The sequence below is a fragment of the Phoca vitulina genome, unplaced genomic scaffold (assembly GCF_004348235.1).
Source record: "Phoca vitulina isolate PV1807 unplaced genomic scaffold, GSC_HSeal_1.0 scaffold30, whole genome shotgun sequence".
Lineage (NCBI taxonomy): Eukaryota > Metazoa > Chordata > Mammalia > Carnivora > Phocidae > Phoca > Phoca vitulina.
In genome coordinates this window covers 8,387,188-8,407,314 of record NW_022589733.1, presented here as the reverse complement: position 1 = coordinate 8,407,314, position 20,127 = coordinate 8,387,188, and the positions used below count along the sequence as shown (strand labels likewise).

General features: G+C 43.3%; 2 protein-coding genes across 2 annotated transcripts in view; both read right to left on the bottom strand.

Annotated features, from left to right (window-relative positions):
- Positions 1–488: 488 nt before the first annotated feature.
- The window catches only part of LPCAT2 (lysophosphatidylcholine acyltransferase 2), a 59,729-nt gene continuing 40,090 nt past the window's right edge, over positions 489–20,127 (bottom strand). Inside the window, exons 12-14 of the mRNA XM_032424273.1 lie at positions 10,351–10,449; positions 5,979–6,114; positions 489–2,725 (exon numbers count right to left, since the gene is read on the bottom strand). Of these exons, the coding sequence (XP_032280164.1) occupies positions 2,541–2,725; positions 5,979–6,114; positions 10,351–10,449 (420 nt within the window). The 3' untranslated portion in view covers positions 489–2,540. The remainder of the gene's footprint in view (positions 2,726–5,978; positions 6,115–10,350; positions 10,450–20,127) is intronic.
- CAPNS2 (calpain small subunit 2) lies at positions 17,258–18,146 on the bottom strand. The gene has a single exon (XM_032424274.1). It carries the CDS (start codon positions 18,130–18,132, stop codon positions 17,380–17,382), a length of 753 nt encoding a protein of 250 aa, XP_032280165.1. The 5' UTR covers positions 18,133–18,146; the 3' UTR covers positions 17,258–17,379.

The window sequence follows — 20,127 nt, the reverse complement described above, 5'->3', positions numbered from 1 at the left end:
CGACTGAGCCACCCGGGTGCCCCCACACAAGGATTTTTGTGGTAGGGAGCCCACCTGTCCACCCCGCCCGCCGTGCCAATTACCCACCTTGCATCTGCAATAGTGTGAAGAGGAGAGTTCCCCAGTCTGGGAACCTGGTATCTGCACTGCTATGCAGTGCCCACAGTAGCCCATGTGAATTCTAAAAGGGGGGCGGTCTCTTTTATATAGCCGTGATAGGTACCACTGCTCGCAATCATAGCCAGCCTTCCAAAACTCTAGAAACAGTGGCAGAGGAGTATGAAATACACATAATGCTAGCAGTTTGGTCCATAAGCATGCAGCACGTCATTATCCTGGAGCAGAACTGTTCCGATTGAAACTTTTATGGTTTAGAGGACTTAGGATCTAGTATTTCTCATTTCAAAGAATAACTTATTTTTTTTTTTCTGAACGATTATAGGAAACCACAGTGCGTTGAGCTGATTTAATGAAATTTAATTCCTTACTTCAAGTTCTCAGAGGAGAAAAGCCTCTTTGAAGGAAATCTAAAGGAGAGGCCTAGGCTATAGGGATCCCGATGATTGTGACTGTGTTATCACACACATCCCCACCAGCCGAAAGTCAACTGCCTTAAGAATACTAACTATTGCAACTTTGGCTAAAATTCGAGTTTTTCATTAGAGTAACACCATGCCTGACATTTCATAAAGCTTAAATGCAAACAAGAATGATTAATCACAGTCATAAATATGCAAACACACTCAAACCACGGTATTAAAAAGGTAATATTACCTTTGAGACAAAATGGCAAAACCAGAATTTTTTAATTGCCAAGAATTTTATGTAGCAAGTTTGTTTATTCAAGTAACATAATAAAATAGGAATATTACACTGGCAGAAGTGGACCTAAGGAGCATTAAGATATTATTTTAAAATGGGAAAACAAGGGGATCGTTTTCAAGAGCCTCATAGAAAACTTCCAATTTACAATGCTACTTTTTCATAATTAATAGTAGTAATACGTAGCTTTTCTATGATAAAAAGCAATCAGGGTACCTGAGTAGTACATCCATTCCACTGCATATGCAGACACTATTATAGAGAGGTACTTTTCTAATTACTTAAGCAACTGTTTTCAGCTTTAAGACACAGAAAAAGCAAACAATCCTATACACTGACGGATAACACATTTTAGTATGCAATTTCCAAATTCACTCATTAAATTAGAACACTCACAGCTTAATGTGTAAAACTAGTTTGAAATGATGACTCACCTCTCGTGACACTTCCCACCTTCACAAATGGCTTTAAAAAATGAGTTTGGGGGTAAATCGGCAATATATTCAGAAACACAGCCAAGACAAAGAGATCAAATTCAAAGACGGAATTCAGAAATGAACCAGCTATTTTTTGTACATTATGTTATATAAATTGGTTCTTTGTTCAAAATTTCAAACGTGGGCGACATTAACAATAGGTATGATGCGTGACATCCAATAAAAATGGCACTTGGGGGAAATTATTGCCTCCCCTGAAGGATAGATGTCATTGCTAGCTTCTTACCAGGGGGTTAAGTTGCTGCCTCCCCTTAATAAGTAGGTTTTTGTTTTTGGGTTCCCTAGCTTTCGATACTTTGGAACCTTTTGTGTTTTCCCTGTAGATATCTCAGGCGAGCTCTAAAATCTGAGAGGACGCTTAACAAAATAAAACTCCCACTTGGATGGTAAAATGCGTTAATTCTAATACTCTATAATAAATGGAGCGAATCTGACCCAGTTAGTGGGTAAGCCCTACATTCTGAACCATCCAACTTAGACTAGATTCTGTGGCATGTGATTCATGTTCTCATCAGGCAGTCAAGGTTACCTGCAATAAGGCAATTCCCACTTAGCCTTTGGCCATAGCCTTGCTCTTTAACACAAAGTTCTAAACTGTAGATCATGCACAACTATATAATTTCCTTAGCAGGTGGGTAAGAGGAAATCTGCAATAAAGAGAATATGAGCTCTAAGAAGTCTCATCGAATTAATGGGAGCTCTCCTTTCCAATCCATCATATTCAGTGATCCAAGAAACGGAACCAGAAATGAAATAATACATCTGTGAAGTTAGAGGCATAAAATCCTGCAATGTTCTTACTTCCCGAATGGGAAGGGATTCGAGATAACACTATTACTTCACGTCTTTAGAGGGAAGTAGATTAAAAAGTGTTTGCACTTTTTAAAACTCTTTGCAGCATTGATTAATGCTCATCGGTAAATAAGTGAGACCATTTCATTCATTTGCATTTGCAAATTAAACTGGAAAATCCATAAAAACATATTTATCACCAGGAAACTAATCGGTACAGCACAATATAACATCAAAGAAAGGGAATATCACTTAATAATATACATATGTGGATAAAAGCATTTTAATAAGAAGATCTATTATTTTTATTTTAAAAAAAGCTCTCCATTTTAAACATCATCATTACTCAGAAATCATTTTGAAAACAACTATCAACAAATCCTTTTGCAATTTCAGGTAAAAGCCTTCCCTTATTGCGAATATTTGCTTTCAGTCATCTTTTTTGTCTGAGGTACTCTCGTCATGATTTTCAGGGCTGACTTTGTTACTGGCGACCAGGGGAGCTGGCTGGACTTCATTTGGTAATGAGAACACATGGCACGTCTGGAGGTCTAGGTAGGTCGTAAATATTTTAGCATATTCTGGATGCTTTAGGGCAAAACTTTTAAATTCCTCTAAAAGGGGGAAAAAACAAACAAACAAAATCCAGTAAATGGAGGCGAATCTTCTTTTGGCATGATACAGATTCCTACATGACTTTAATAATACAATTATCGCCAAAGCCTCTTACTCCACTCTTAGAAATTGTCCAGCCACTTTGCAAGGTGGTTTTTCCATTATCTAGTAAAGCTGAGGATTCACATACTCCGTGGCCCGTTAATTCTATTCCGAAGTGTATAACCTGGAGACATGTGGGCCTGCTGTGTTCTGGGGGACATGCCTGAGAATGTTCACAGCCACATTACTTATGACAGGTGAGAAACGGAAACCACTCAGGTGTGTGTCAACAGCAGAAATGGAGACTTGCAGCATTTGGGTGGGACATTACGGCTCCATAGCAATGAAGATGAAGGAACAGCTGTGTTGTAACACTGTGGACGAATCTTAAAGCCATAATGTTGAATGAAAACAGCCAGATACAAAACAACGTATACTGTAGGAGTCCATTATATGAAGTTCAAAAACTCAGGCAAAACTCACACATAATATTTAAATATTTTGTGGTGACATGCTAAAAAGTAAAGCAAGGTAGAGTATTCCTTTTAGAGTCAGGGCAGCCATGCCCCCCCTTTAGGAGAGAGGAAGGGGCTGTCACTGGGAAAGGGCGCACAGGGGTTTCCAGAGTTCTTGAAAAGCTCTATTTCTTGGCCTGAGCAGTTGTAACACCACCGCTCACTTTAGGAAACCTTGTTACGCTCTACGTTTATGTTTCATTCAGTCTTCTGTATTGCTGTTAGTTTTTATAATACAAAATGTTTTAAAAATGCTATTGCCCATGACTTTCTATTACTGTTTTTTTTAAAACGATTTCAACCCTTAATTCTGGTATACAAACACACAGTCTTGAAAAGCTGAGCCCCGACTTATGACCAATAAAGGCAAGTAGAGGGTACAATATATCATAATCATGTCCCAAGACTTCGGAGTAGTGGGCCTCTTTCTATCTTGGGTGTTTCGGATTTAGGAACTGAGGTAAAGACACAGAAGGCTAACTGAGTTAACCAGCAGAGTTTGGACGCCAAGCCTCCGATAACCCGGAGTTTCTGAAATGTACTGCTCCTCCACTCTGAAATCCCTCTCTCCTCTTCTGTTCGGATGGAGAAAACTTTGTTGCACTTACATAGCAAAAGGAGCCTAGACTTTGAATCTGCAACCTATCTGGCTCTATAAGAAAAGGATTTTTAGCCCCATGTTCTCTATTTGTTTTTTTTAAATCCTCTGATAACCCAGAGTCTACGTTAGACTAACAACTCTTGAAGACAGAAACAGGTGTCAGGGACGAGGAAGCCATTGGACCGAGCCCAAATCATTCTTGGCAACTGCAACATTATTTTGCATCAATTGACCATTTTATGTTTCCAAATCAGGCAAGCTATTAACATGGTCTTTAGGTATTTTTTCTTAACATCCAAAATAAAGGTTCATCTGCATGAGTCTGTCTCAGCGATGGAGGCACAGAGGACTTAAGTGACTTTTATGGAAAGTAGACATGAGAGTTGATCTGCTGAAACCAAGGTCTGTCTTTCAAGACTTGTGATCTGTTCAAAAGATCGAGGTTTCTGTCTTTTTTGGGGATGTCAGTGCCATTAAGAAGTAATTCATTTCCAAAAAAAAAAAAAAAAAAGGTAACTCATTTCTAGAAGAAGTTCTGTGAACTGGCTAATCTGTGGAATTGTGGAAATCAGTTAATTTGGCTAAATGGAAAACAGAAGGAAAACAATTTGGATAGTCACATTATGATACATTTCAATATTTATTCTTTTATAAAATCACACTTAAATACCTCCCAACATTCTGCAAAAAAGGAAACTGGCATAATATTGGGGAAAGGGAAATATCTTGTGTATTCTAAAAATAAAAAGATTGAACTCCAAAAAACAAAGCAGATTTCCCTAAAAATTTGTTTAAATGGACAGGTAAAGTTATGACTACCTAACAAATCATTTGTGGTATAATTTCCACTGAAATAGTTACTCCAAATAATTGTTCCAAATTTGGCAGCTCAGAGCAATAAAGAGTCTTACTTGTGAAAGGAAAATGTTCAGAGACTTAGTACACATGGGGTTTATGACTCATATATTTTATCTCAGTATGTACTTGCCATTTTCCCTCCCTCCCTCCCTCCCTCCCTCCCTTCCTTCCTTCCATGAACTCAATAAAGTAAGTGCCCTAGGCATTTAATTACCTAAAATAGAATAAAGGGCAGGCAGAATGATAGTAATTAAAAACAGAGAGTAAGAGAAGTATGTGATCTAATTCTCCTATCCCATGAAAGTTAACAGCTGAAACTCTCTGAACACCATGAGGAAAGAGGCATTCCAGAGGAATCCCCCTGCAGCCTGCAAGGGGGAAAAGGCTGGGGGAAGAGAAGCCAACCTGACGTGAATGACCACATCAAAGCTAAGACAGGGAAACCGTCACCTAGGCCTCTCCACTCAGGTGTGATTTTCTCAACGACTGGACTAGGAAATACAAGGAAACTGATGTGGGACTTGTTTTGATGTGTGGACTCAGGCCATCCGGAGAAAGCTTGGTCCCTGATGGATGGACCTGCCATTTGACCGTGGGGTCTTCTTCCGCCACGCTGGTCCTGACCTCACAGGGGTGCCATCCAAGGGACAGGAGAAAATGAGCCCACACGAAAGCTTTCCTAAGCTGCTAACGGCAAACGTGATGACACATGGTTTAGCTGCTGTAGTCACCGCTGGAACCCCAGTCTGTATCCTTCTAGCAGAGTTACAACCACTTTAGTTAACTTGCTCAGTTTTACTTGGCCAAAGTGACAGCAGAAAGGAAAAGACCCTTCCAGGAAGGGCAGCAGATGAGAGATAAAGTGGGGAGGGCAGAGGTCCAGGCTCCAAAACCAGACTCTCTTGGTTTTTGAGTCCTGGCTCTGACATTCTCTAGCTGATGACCTCAGGTAAGTTAAATTCCATAAATTCAATAAAATAATATTAAGAGTGCTGATGAAATAGGCTTGCTGTAAAGATTTATTTAAAAATGCTTAGGAGAGTACTTAGCATATATGTCCTCAGTAATTAGTCTCTCTTATCCCACTACTGCTATTATTCCTGTCATCATCATCATTCCTGTTATTTCTATTGTTAATACAATTAGTGGAGGGAAACCACACTCCTGCCTGACGGTCCATCTGTAGTCGGCTTGCCCTCCTGGTCAACTAAAGCAGAAACCAAACTGCCTACTCACCATAGGAAACAGAATCCCCCTGGGCTATCTCCTTGAAGAGACCAGAAACATCCAGGTCGGGCACCCCAAGGGCGGCCTGCAAAATGGTGGTAAACTCTTCCTCTGTTATGTAGCCATCCTCATCAACATCAAAGAGCTGAAGGGAAGAGAAAATAAAATATAAGGTTGGGTGCCAGCAGGGCAACAGTGGTACGGAATAATCTCGGAAAATAAACTCTAGTAATTCACACAACTATTGTGCCGGGGTGAGGGAGATGTATCTGAAGGAAGAATGGTCTCTGCTGCCCTCACGACACCTGGCTTGGTCGTGGGACGAGACAGAAGGAAAGCACGGGCTACAACAAGAGTAAGACCAAAGGGCGTGGGAGCCCCGTGGAGAGCAAGATGAATCCTATGGGAGAGGTCAGGGAAAGCTTTACCCGTTTGACAGGTTGAGTTGGGTCTTAGAACACAAAGGGATACTCCTGGGACAGACGAGGACTGGTAGTGTTTGCTGGGGGCTCAGACCAGGTGACGGACGGACAAGCAGGAATCACGCCATGAAGGCTGTAGGACGCCTCACCTCACCCTGTGGGGTTATGACAGTGGGGGATGTGGTGTGATCATATGGGAATTGAGAGTGTGGAGATGGATTAGAGTCAGAAGGTTGGAAAGTCTAGAGGCGGGAAAAGCAATGAAGAGTGTGGGGTGGAGAAGCAAGAAGGACAGGAAGGGGCAGAATTTACAAGGAAGCGAAGGCAGGGCCCTGTGGGGATGGCAAGAAGGACGGAAGAGTGGGCTGAGGCGCTGGGCACCTGGGGGAAAGTGGGGTCCATTCCCCAGAGGGGGAGATCAAAAGCTGGACCTGGAGAGGTTAGACATGAATCAGAGGTGCCGGGGGAGTTACGAGATGCAGCACCTCAGCTCAGGAGAGTGGTCGAGGCTCGAGCCATGACTTCTGGTAAGAACCGCCAACTCTGCGGGGGTTGGGGCTTATCTGCAGAGAATGCAGAAAGTGATGCAAAGCCCGGGGAGCAGCAAGAGTTCAAGTGCATGCAGGGAAGAGGAGCTGGCAAAAAAAGGACTCAGAAGTCCTCAGAGAGAACCGGAAACGAGGAGCGTGCCACTGGGAGCTCAGGAGGGCTTTCTGGAAAGAGGGAGACACTCTGAGGGTGGTAGCGGCCCACTGAGTAAAACATCAGAGCGAGGCCAGGCGAGAAGCAAAGAGGGTGGCTGGGTTTGGCAGTTAGGAGATCCGGATGCCTTTGGGAAACACGGCTTCAGGGAGCCACTTCCCAGGTGGTCATGGAAAGCCAGGAACGAAGAGGTGAGCGGTGGAGACAACCAGCATGGGCTCCTGGAATAACAGGAAGGAGGGAAATGGGGCATCGGCCAAGCACAAAAGGAGGCTGTCTTTAGGAAGGGAGAGTCTGAACATGTTTATAGGCCGAAAGGAAAAGGCGGTAGGTGGGACGGATTGAAAGTCAAGCAGCAAAACAGTGATAGTTGTTAGATAATTAATATCCCAAATTCAAAATCTTCTCCTGGGCACTAATGTTTTTAAATGATGCAAGCACTGATTCCCTGCAGGCCCCGACCAAAAGTGTTCAAGTCACTTTCCTTGTATTAACCGATTACACCCTCACAGCAGTCTTACGCCGGGTAGGTGCCTTCGGTGGGAAAGCTGAGGCACGAGACAGTTAGGGCCCTTTCCCAAGGTCACACAACTGGCCGGGGGTACAGCCGCATCCAAATCCAGGCAGGCCACATCTAGAGCGCCTGCTACTTCTGACCAAACACACGACCAAAGCCAGAAAACCAGAAGCATTAGAGAAGGTGTGATCATCACGAAAAGAACCACAAGCACAAACTGACTAGTGTTTGAACTGTTCATCAGGGTTGGAGAAAACACTAGCACTTGACGTTGTTGATTCGCTGCCCCAGGTGAGAAAGCAGGCACTTGCCCATTTTCTGTCCCTCAGGCCCCAAGTGAGGGAGAAGACAGCCCCAGAGTGAAAAGTGACTCAGCATTTGTTTGCACAAACTGCAGCCCAGGGCTCGCTATGGGCCCTGGACTTCCAACAGTAACTGCCGGGAGATCCCACCCCACCACGCTCCTCACAGGCGCTAAGCTTTCTCGCGAGGCTTTCCATTCCAACAGGATCCTCGGCAATCTGTCTGTCACGTTTGGTGCTCTGGTGGCTCTCGATTCTGTGGAAATTCCCTTCCCGTGTCCATACTGGGTGCTTCTACTTTCTCTCCATCTGGCCTCGTCCTGACTACCCCAGACTGTGCCCCTCACGGAAACGCTCACTTTCCCTCCATTACTCATCACTCCCAATAGTCTCTCAGCTACAGAGTTCCCAGACCTGAGGTAAATCCCATGCTCTGGGCTCTGGTAGGAAGCTCAACAGCCCGGTTTCCCTTGGGGGAATGATATCTGTCCATTGCATGGAATACGGTGGGAGTCTCAGCCCAAACGTCCTGTCTTTCCAGCAAGCACGTGGCTCAAGGCTCTGGACCCTTCCTGGAGGTGACTGAGGGCAGAGGTGGAGGGGCTCACACTCACTGCAGAGCAGTCTCTGCAGCGGGGGCCTGTGGACTCGCTGCCTCTGAGTCTACCCTGGAGCCCCCTCCCCGGGGTTGCGACAAATTTCTTGCATGGCTGAAGAACTCTGGCTAATCCTCTACCTCCACAGTTCTCTGTAAGGACGAAATGAGCTCAAGGATGGGGAGTTCACTGTGAAGTGCTTCCCAGATAAAAGGAATTGACAGGGTCCTGTGCATATAAAAGGACACAACTACATGAAAAATACAAGTGTGCCAAAGTATTTTCAAAAACACCAAACACCCCTGAAAAAGAATGTGGAAAAAATAAGCAATGTAAAGCATGACCCTTGTCTTACTGGAAAAAGGGCTAAGTATAGTTTTAGGTCCTCCTTGCTTCCCTCCCCCACACCAAACCAAGGTCTAGGCTAGAGAAAAATCTCACGACGTCTTTAAAAACAATAATTACTGCGATCGAGGGCCAAATTTTCTATCAGGTCTTTCATCAGTAAACCCAAACTGACCATTTGCTCAGCTCAACTTATAATTACGTATACAATCCCAAAACAGAAACAGAAATATCTGGATTGGAATAAGTTAGCTATGTGTATAATTTTAGGTTTTATGATGAATAAGTTTGTAAAAGCCAAATGTTTTAAACTTGGAAAAAGTTCTGGCCCTTGCCTTATGACCATCTGCTAAGCATCAACCACTTAGGTTCTTTATAGGCCTTGCAGTTAACTCAGTTTAAACCAATCTGAAATAAAAAAGAAAGCTTGGGGACTTCTCTGTCAATGACAGAACGCACGAACATTCCTGAGGCTTGCCCTGGTGGCCTATAAAACGTGAGAAAGGACTCTTGGAGAAAGAGCGTCTTTCTGGATGATAGAGGGGAAAGAAAGCCTGTCGGAATCACAGTGGGATATTCTTCTCAGAAACCAGGAAAAGAGGACAGTAGGAAACAAGAAGAGAGAAGGTCCTCGGTTGTCATGGCAGACGGAAGCAGAGAGACCGCCAAGCTGGGATGAGTCAGTATACATAGCTTGGTACAAGGACAAGCAGGGAAATCAAGTTTTTGTTTCACTGGAGAGCAGACTACACCACCTTAGGACTGGAAGTGAACACCCTCCTTAAACACTAATTAGATGAAGCAGCTTTTATCTCAGGAAAACGAAAAACACACTCTGGGAGTGTATTCTTCCCCCTCTTCTTGGGCATGGACGTGATAAATGGAGTCTGAGTCCTCACAGCTCAGACCTCCACCACGTCCTGCTGGGGATGGGGTGTTATTCATCGGCACACCTCCTTCCTCAATGTCGCTGTGGAAATATACGTGACACTACAGGAACACATGCAGGGTGGGGACTTGGGACGTGTATCATGATGCTCACCTGACCCCACCACAACAACATAAATTCCATCCGGAAACGAGCACTTAAAATACCTCTGGCACTTGGAGTGAGAAAATCGGGATAGATGGGAACTTTCCAGATGGTGAATGAGAATGACTGGTGACAGGTGGTGTTTATTTATGAACTGCACTTTGGGGCTTCGAAATGGAGATGCTGTAAAGAAATCATTTTTAAAGCTAATTTGTGAAATCACCTTCTCTTCAGTCTTGATGCTCTTAACGGGGCTGCTCCCAAAGACTTCCCTTGTGCTTAACTGGATGCTGGTGTTTTCTTTATTCTCGGGGGCAGTTGTCTTAATCACATTACCTCCGCGTACACGTCGCGGCAGATCTATAAACTCATGTAACAGATCTCACTGATTTTCAAATAATATGCTTCGAGTCAACACTTGTTCACGAGGCAGACCAAGAGGCTTGCAGTGGGGCTGACAGTACCTTAAATGCCACCTGGATGATGTCCTCTGTGTTGGCAGGGTTGCACAAGACAGCCAGGCCGATCACATACTCGCGGAAGTCGATACTACCATCACGGTTCTGTGACAGGAGGGGAGAGATCAATGAGCAGGCCCACTAGTTGAATTACTATTAATCACAGCCCCAAAGGTGAAATCCAGGCAGGTCACACAGCTCGGTGTCATCACACATTGAGCCTGTTTGGAAAAAACTTTGCACTGAGAGGGAACAGCAAGCAAGGGGTCCACCCATTCCCAATTCAGAAGGAAGAAAAATATATTTCTGTTTAATAATGAATATAAACATTGAATCACTGAGGCCATTTAGTGGCTCCGTGGCACCCAGCATGGGTTCTTGAGCTCAGCCCCGGTGGAAGCCTCTCTACGAGGCAGGATCTAGAATCTTGGTGGTGGCCCCGCCATGATGGACAACACCAACAGGTCACTAAAGGGGGACCAGGGTCACTAAGCAACCCCCTACATGCAGACAGTGGAAGGGAGTGGAAAGGGCAAACTGAGGCAGTGGTAGCAGATTCTTTCTTCTTTGCAGGTTTTCTCTGTAACAAACCAGGAGCCAGGGAGTGAACCTGAGCTGTGTCAGGTTAGATGACGGGAGGCCCCAGGAGATCCTGAACTTCTAAGCGTCTAACTAGTATGATATGAGTATCTATATACCTCAGGAGGTATTTCATGATGGCAGCAGAAAAGAAGGCATTGATAATTCTAAGCCAGGCCGACTGAATGCAGGGTTTCCTACACATGAACTACTCACCTAGACAGAACCCGGAGGGACGAAGTGGGGAGAAGGAAAGAGAACTGCAAACAAGCCCTATGATGATAATATCCCAGGTGTTAGAAGCATTTTGGCAGCCAAATCTTCAAGTGATGAATTCCCAGGTAAAGTGTGAACTAGGAACAACAAAGCTAGCGCAGTACTTGACAGATGAACAAATGATGTTTGGCGTCAATAAGAGTGTAATCTTTAACTGTGACTGAGGGTCTATATCTCTTGAGCCGAAAGAGTCAGATGCTTAACCCACTGAGCCACCCAGGCGCCCCTCTTCCTTTTCTTGAACCACTTTTTTGGAAAAAAAGCTGATCTTTTTAAAAAAAAAAATGTATCATTCACATCCAATGAAAAGCACCCATTTTAAGTGTACAGTTAATTTCTTTCGACAAATGTATATGCCAGGGTAACCACCACCACAATCAATAGCTACAGCATTTTCATCACCCCGGAAATTTCAGAGATGGTGGAGTTCTTTTTTTTTTTTAAAGATTTTATTTATTTATTTGACACAGAGAAAGTGAGAGAGAGAGACAGAGAGCAAGCACAAGCAGGGGGAATGGCAGGCAGGGGAGAAGCAGGCTCCCTGCTGAGCAAGGAGCCGGATGCGGGACTCGATCCCAGGACTCCGAGATCATGACCTGAGCTGAAGGCAGCCGCTTAACTGACTGAGCCACCCAGGTGCCCCAGAGATGGTGGAGTTCTAAGTGACATCATTTCCTTCTTGTGTCACCATCATTCATTTCCTTACACACCATAGAGGGCCGTTGTTCATTAGCCTTAGAGGCTGAGCAGTTTACTGAACCATAGACCTATTGCCCACTATAGGTACATTTGTTCCTCAATTGGCTTTCTCTATGAAGCAACACAGAAGTCTTGAATGGAAGGTCTGAAGAAGAGATAGAAGAATGGTCAATGGACAATGAAGGTATAATCATAGATTGTATGACTGGAAATACTCTTTTGAATTTATGTTGTCTCTTTATTGTGAGGCATCCAATTTTTATCTATACCACTGAACTCTATGTATAACAGAGGTCAAGCATCATAACTCATTTTGCAGATGGAGAAAGATAAAGTAAAGGACCCTTCATGTTACCACTATTCACAAAACAAGGTAATATTCTGGACCCCTAATGTTCATTAACAGTCTTATCTCTGAATGGTTTTGGCTGACAAAAAGAAGCAGACCCTTGATAATCACATGAGAAATTATATGTAAGTTTTCATCTTAGTAATGTGAAGGGGAGAAAAGCAGCATGGAAATTATTCTCAGGTATTTTATTATTGGATCAATAAAATAACACATTGGTAAGGTTCCAAATTCAGAATAATAAAACTTCGAACTGTAAGGAATCTTAGAAATAATCCATTCAACTAATTCATTTTGACTAATAAAAAAAAAAAAAAGAGAACCCTATGACCCAGCAATTGCACTGCTAGGTATTAATCCAAAGGATACAAACATAGTGATCTGAAGGGGCACCTGCACCCCAATGTTTGTAGCAGCAATGTCCACAATAGCCTAACCATGGGAAGAGCCCAGATGTCCATCGGCAGATTAATGGATAAAGAAGATGTGGTGTGTATGTATATACATATATGTGGAATTTAAGAAACAAAACAGATGAACACAGGGGAAGGTAGAGAAAAATAGAACAAGACGAAATCAGAGAGGGAGACAAACCATAAGAGACTCTTAACTATAGGGAACAAACTGAGGGCTGCCGGAGGGGGTGTGGGGAGGGGTATGGGGTAATTGGGTGATGAGCATTAAGGAGGGCATGTGATATAATGAGCATAGGGTGTTATATGTAACTGATGACTAAACGCTACTTTTGAAACTAATAATACACTATATGTTAATTTATTTTATTTTATTTTTTTAAGATTTTATTTATTTATTAGAGAGAGAGAGACAGCGAGAGAGGGAACACAGCAGGGGGAGTGAGAAAGGAAGGAGGAGACTTCCTGCTGAGCAGGGAGCCTGATGCGGGGCTCGATCCCAGGACCCTGGGATCATGACCTGAGCCGAAGGCAGACGCTTAACAACTGAGCCACCCAGGCGCCCCTATGTTAATTGATTTTAAATAAAATAATGAGACATAAGCTTTACTTGAGGTCACAAAACTTGCTATTACCACTAACTCCAATGAAAATTCAGGTAATTGGACTCTAAATCATTCAAATTAAAGTAGCTTAATAAAATAAATTCAAAAACAGACAATTACAAAGTATACAACAAAACACACTTCTTTAGTTTTTTAATTTCAAATAAATTCCATGATAAAAATTATCCTTCAAATCTGTGTTTCTTTTCTTTAAAAACCTATTGAACTTCTCAGGAAGAATTATAAACTTAAAAAAAAATCTAGACTTGGAAATATTTCAGGGCCACATTTCAAAGGAGGAGCCCAGCTTTCTGGAGACGCTAATCCCTCCATAATCTGTCCTAATCTGGAGGCCAGGATAGCCCAGAGTAGGAACTACAGATTTGTATTGGGTCACTGCAAGGAGAAGGGGTGACTGAGCCTGGCTGAAACCCTAGATGGCGGGCCCCGTCCCTTCCCTGGTGGTCAGCAGGATCAGAAAAGCATGGAAGTGAAGGCTAGGGGTCACCATGATGTCCCGGCATCCCAGCGCCTTGCCATCCCCACACAGCACTGGCTTCTCAGACCAGTGGGAAGCCAGACCACATGTTTAGACACGGTCCATTTAAAATTCCAGAAGGAACAAATGGTGGTGTTCCTGTGTCTGATTCTCAGGTAGCCGTTCCCTGAGGCTTTTCCTAGTCGGATTTAGTCAACATTTTTATCCCTACTGAATCAGATACGTTTTACAACCTTTAAAGTCCGGCAACATTTAAGGATGTGGTTCTGAATACATTTTGAGATGGAAAACTCCCAAGGATAAGGACTATATTGTCTTTGGTGTGTTATAATTGATATCATCCCTGCAAATGAGAGATAATCAATGCCATCAAAACAATTTAGAAATGTTTACATAAAAACAGAACCTACTAGGCAGCAGCCAACAGAAAAAGGCTTTGAGTCTTTGCGGATAACTGTACAAATCCAAAGGAGTACTATTATTAAAATACAGTTAATTCTCAGTTTTCCAGAGGAGTCTGGGAAGAGGTATTCTGTTTACTCGAATATTCTGATTAAGAGCCTATTTCTACCCACATACATAATTGTATTACCAATTTTCTTGGAATTAAATTGCTTTAACCCACTTAGCATTAAACACAGACACTTTTAAGAAGTAATTCTTAAAGCACCTCAAGATCAATAGACGTGTTAAATATCAGGGCCCTGCAGGTGCATCCATGAATATTTTTTAAGGCTCCAGTATGGGTTAGTTGTGTAATATTACTGATGAAATCTCTAACTTTAAAAAAAAATCAGTTCTTAAGAACACATGAACTAGTACTCAAGATATTTAAAATGTGACCTTTAAGATGATGTACACATTTGGAATATTCTTGGAGGTCTGCTTTTCTTAGGTACAGAGCATACATGCATAAGTACAGACCTACGCTCTTTTTCCTGCTGTTACAGGTTACAGAATCCAGTGGATTATATTAAGATAAAGGTGTTTTTCAAAATCATATGGGATATTTTGAAATTTAAAAATGTAGGTGGTACAACTTCACATGCTTTTTAAAATCACTGAGTATAATTTTCAACTTAGTACATCAATTGTATTGCTTAATGTTAGAAATTGAAAAATCACAGGATGGAATGATATGAATCAAAGACCTTTGTCTCAGCCTATAAGGAGGCTTCCATGTAGAAATGGCAAAAAAAAAAAAAAAAAAATCATCAGGTAAATACTCCCTCTTCCACTGAAAATGTGCCTTTAAAATGTCAACTATTGAATAAAAATTAAGAAATTCAATCATTCGTCAGGCTCTCGGTTCTACGCGATGCCAAAGTTTTGAGTACTTAACAAAGTCCAGAGTTTAGACTGGATTTTCTAGTGTCTCCACTAGTGACTGGGGTTACCTGTACAAATTTTATACAAATTCAGAAGAGAACAGAAGAGACATGTAGGTAACTTCAGGATGTTTTGCCCTATGCGGGCAGGAAGAGAATCGTAAGAGCAGATAATCCTTTGACCCGAGGAGCAAGAAAAATACTTAATACCACCCCAGCATGAGGTGACCATCTTGACTTTCATAAATATTTAGAATGAACTGACAAAAACAAGGGTAAGGCTCGGTTGCCCTTTCTACAACCATCCTGTGGAATAATAAACCTAATATTCTGAGACCTCACAAGGCATCTTTGCTGCTTTCCCCTTTCTTGGCTAGATGCCTACACTCATGCCTGACATATGAATGGGCTGATTCTAAAATGGGGATCCTGATATTAATGTGTGGTTGCTAGCAGGAGCCTCATTCTGATATGACCATACCTGGCTAAGAAGCCCACCAGAGCAAGCTTACATTTACAGGTCCCTAGAGGAAGGCGGATGTGGTCTCTATGCTTGGCTCCGTGCAGAATTATACGCACATGGTGTTTCATAAATATTATATGATGTTGACGATGGTGAGCGCAGAGGCCAAACGCCAACCTCTCCTAATTTTCACCGGGGATTTCTCACCTGCAGCTGTGGGCTGTTAACAGGAGAGTTAGACCAGTTCCATAGTTAAACTTTCCTCTAAATGAGTCAAAAGAGGAAGGAAGAATTTATCTTCAAACTCGGGAGGACCCCCTAAAGTAGCCCTTGGAGAGAGAGGGAATGCACTGAAAGAGAAGCAGGAGGGATGGGAACCAATTAAATAGCAGGCTGGGGGCGGGTGTGGGGAGACTGAGCGCTTGCATATGCAGCCCTTCTGGCTGAGTCTTCTTCCCACAGGATTCTGGATTCTGCCCGATAGAGCCAAACCACGGGCCATACACAAGAAAGGGTCGACTGCCCTGGCTGGTGACCTTGGCTGCTTATTGGAATTACTTGGGGAGCTTTAAAAATGCTCATTTCCAGGCCCCGTCTCTAAAGATTCTTCTTTAACACATTTGGAGTGGGACTCGGTTGTCAATATTCCTAAGGAGCTCTCCCTGTGATTCTGAATCGCACTCCGGACTGAGAACCACTGTAACAGTCAACAATATTTATATATCTTTATATATCTCTATATTCCTTTATATACCAAATAACTGATGACTGTGTGCTTTTCCCTCCCCCCCCCCCTTCTTTGCTTACGTTTCCTCTGTCTGCAGTTTTCCAAGAGGAACAACAACACAACATTCCTAGCTCTGAGGCAGGGCAAGACATGACAAGAGCCGGCCAACATGCGCTGGGCATGCCTGATTTTGTATGAAGCACATGTAAGAATGATTGAGAGTGACATTTTGGACTACGGGCCCACCCTTCATTCCCCAATGCCCTGACCCTCTTTACAGATATATCAAAACAAAATAAATTTGCTGCATGCTTATTTGACTAGAGAAACAGGACTAAAGAATTCTGGAATTTTAGACTGTTGCTCCACCATTAAAAACATATATATATATATATATACTTCCCTTACATGAAATTGCTTCTTTTCTCATTTCTGAACCTGTTTCTATACAGTTAAATAGGTTTCCAGGAAAACACTTTCTTTCTTTCTTTTCTTTTTCTTTCTTCCTTCCTTCCTTCCTTTTTCTTTCTTTTTTCTTTCTTTCTTTCTTTCTTTCTTTCTTTCTTTCTTTCTTTCTTTCTTTCTTTTCTTTCTCTTTCTCTTTCTCTCTCTCTCTTTCTTTCTTTTTATATAATGGAAAGACCAGATGTGAAATTAAGAGAAAAACAGATTCTGAACTTCCCTCCTCCTCACCTTTTTAAAGGGAAAAATAGATCTCTTGAGGGCTTCCAGGGTTTTTTCAAGATTTCATTCTCAATAACAACAAATTTCCTGTTCTTTGGAATTCACTCACCAAATAAACAATGCCCTATTAAAATCTACTCCACAGAGGCTCTGCCCCATGCCCCCCCCATCACATATATATGTTCATATACATCCAGTATCTCAAAGAGCTGACATACAAACCACTCAGAACATTTTTCATTAAAAAAAAAAAATCTGTTTTAATTAGGCGCTAAAAGGCAGCCCCAGTTCAGAAGCATGCAGGGAGGTGTACGAGCTCGCCGGAAATGACAGCTCTGGGACAGGGTATCAGCCACAGTGAGGACTGCGTGGCGAGGCTTTCAGGAGTCCTGTCCTTGGGGAGGGCGCTGGCTTCAGGAATACATGGTCAGCTGCAGCCATTCCTGGAGGGACACTCGAACAAGGCCATCTGCATCTCTATCCAGGGATCTGAAGGCACGGAACATGCCATCCAGGCGGACCAGGCAGCTGATGAAACTGTTGAAATCCATGCTGCCATCCTCATCGGCATATCGGCGGACGATCATTTGGTAAAGTTGTTCATTTAGCTGGAAACCCGCTGCCTGCAGAGCCCCGAGCAGCTGAGAACTTCCCAGGGACCCAGACTGCTCCCTGTCATATTGCTTATAAACGCACTGCCACTTCCTGATGTTGTTCCAGAGGTACTTAAATTCTTCGAAGCCCAGCTTGCCGGTCGTGTCACTGTCCATCACAGACACAATGCTCCGGCAGGTGTCAAGGCTAAAGCCGTCAGTCTTCAGGTCCTTGTGCTTAGAAAGGACTTTGTTGAGAATATTCCTTAGGTCAGTGGCACCCACCTCCATGTCCGGTCCCGCCAGCTGGGCAAACTGTTGCCGAAACCGACGAACTTCCTCCGTTTCATTGGCCTCCACGTTGGTGAAATGCTGCTGAGTGGGAGGTGGTTCTGGGGTGTACTGAGCTCCTGCAGCCTCGCTGATGAAATTCACAATTCCTCCAACTATTCCTCCGACATTTCTTCCTCCCCCTCCTCCTCCTCTTCTCTGACCGCCTCCTCCAAGAAGGCCTCCAAGAGCCTCTCCAAGGCCTCGATCGGCCCCTTCCAATAAAGCCTTTGCAAGAAACATGCTTTTGGTTTAACAAGCAAGTGTAAAAGCTGTTGATGTCTTGGAGATGGTGTGGAGAGAGCTGAAGTGGAGCCTCATTAGCTTACAGGTGGAAGAACTGGCTTTTCTGTACCTGCTTAATAGCACCACACCCCATGGTCCCCTCCTCCTGAAAGCCTGACTTCCATTAGGTCCTAGCACCCGCCAGTTTTTAGAGGGCCTCAATAAAACATTCGTGAGTTATTGTGTGTATGACGAATTACAAGAAATAATATTTTAAAATGTAATATATTAAAATACACATTTCTGTACATCACTGATTTCTTGGCTCCTGAAAGATGACATGCATTTTCCTAACCGGAGAAGCTAAATGACTCAAAGATATCAAGAATTTCTTTTCTAAGGAATATTTATTGTTAGCGCAGAATGGGATTCCTGGGCATGGGGAGGATATTTCCCTAGTCCCTTTCCTTTAGCGAAGATTCCCCAAATCCAATGCTCTTAAGAAAAACTTGGAAGGGAGGGTTTTATGATGCAGGAGCCCCAGGTCCCATCCTCAGAGATTCTGACGCGATAGTCTGCTGTCGGGCTAAGGATCTACATTTTTTGGAATCATTTTTGGAGTGTAACAGACACATAGGAAACTCTACAAGTTCACACACGGTACACACCTATATCCTAACAGCCAGATCAAGAGATAGGATATTCCCATACCCTAGAACCTCCTCCTGCTTTCTAGTTACTCTTCCCTCCCAAGGGTAACCATTATCTTGACATCGAATACCATCAACTGAGTGCCACGCCGTAAATAAACGGAATCATACAGTATATACTTCTTTGTGTCTTGTTTTTAAAATTTGAATTAAAATTTCTAAAAACTGTGGTAAAATACACATAACATGGAATTTAACATCATAACAATTTTTAAGAGTTCAGTTCAGTGGCATTAGGTACATTCACATTATTTTGCAACCGCCCCCACCGTCCACCCCCAGAAACTTTTTCATCTTCCCAAACTGAAGCTCTGTCCCCGTTAAACAGTAACTCCCCATTCCCTCCTCCCACTAGGCCCTGGCAACCCCCATTCCACTTTCTGTCTCTATGAATCTGACTGCTCGAGGGACCTCATATCCGTGAAATCGCATAGGATTTGTCATTTTGTGACGGGCTTATTTCACCTAGGATAATGTGTTCAAGGTCCATCCATGTTATGTCGGGATTTATTTCCTTTTTCAAAGCTAAATAATATTCCACTGTATGTATAAGAGACATTTGGTTTATCCACTTGTCTGTTGGTGGATGCTTGGGTTGCTTCTACCAGAACTGCCAGATCATATAGTAATTTGGTTTTTATTTTTATTTATTTATTTATTTATTTTAGATTTTATTTATTTATTTGACAGAGAGAGACACAGTGAGAGAGGGAACACAAGCAGGGGGAGTGGGAGAGGGAGAAGCAGGCCTCCTGCGAAGTAGGGAGCCCAAAGTGGGGCTCGATCCCAGGACCCTGGGACCATGACCTGAGCCGAAGGCAGACGCTCAACGACTGAGCCTCCCAGGCGCCCCAGTAATTTGGTTTTTAATTTTTTGAAGAACCACCATACTGTTTTCCACAGTAGATATACTATTTTATATTTCTACCAACAGTGCACAGGGGTTCCGATTTCTCTATAGCATGGCCAACACTCCCTTCCTTCCTTCCTTCCTTCCTTCCTCCCTCCCTTCCTTCCTTCCTTCCTTCCTTCCCTCTCTCCCTCCCTCCCTCCCTCCCTCCCTCCCTTCCTTCCTTCCTTCCTTCCTTCCTTCCTTCCCTCTCTCCCTCCCTTCCCTCCCTCCCTCCCTCCCTCCCTCCCTTCCTTCCTTCCTTCCTTCCCTCTCTCCCTCCCTTCCCTCCCTCCCTCCCTTCCTTCCTTCTCTCTCTCCCTCCCTTCCCTCCCTCCCTCCCTCCCTCCCTTCCTTCCTTCTCTCTCTCCCTCCCTTCCCTCCCTCCCTCCCTCCCTCCCTTCCTTCCTTCTC

What these genes read in the sequence shown, in the direction of transcription:
- CAPNS2 (XM_032424274.1), bottom strand. Translation starts at nt 18,132, where the DNA reads ATGTTTCTTGCAAAGGCTTTATTGGAAGGGGCCGATCGAGGCCTTGGA.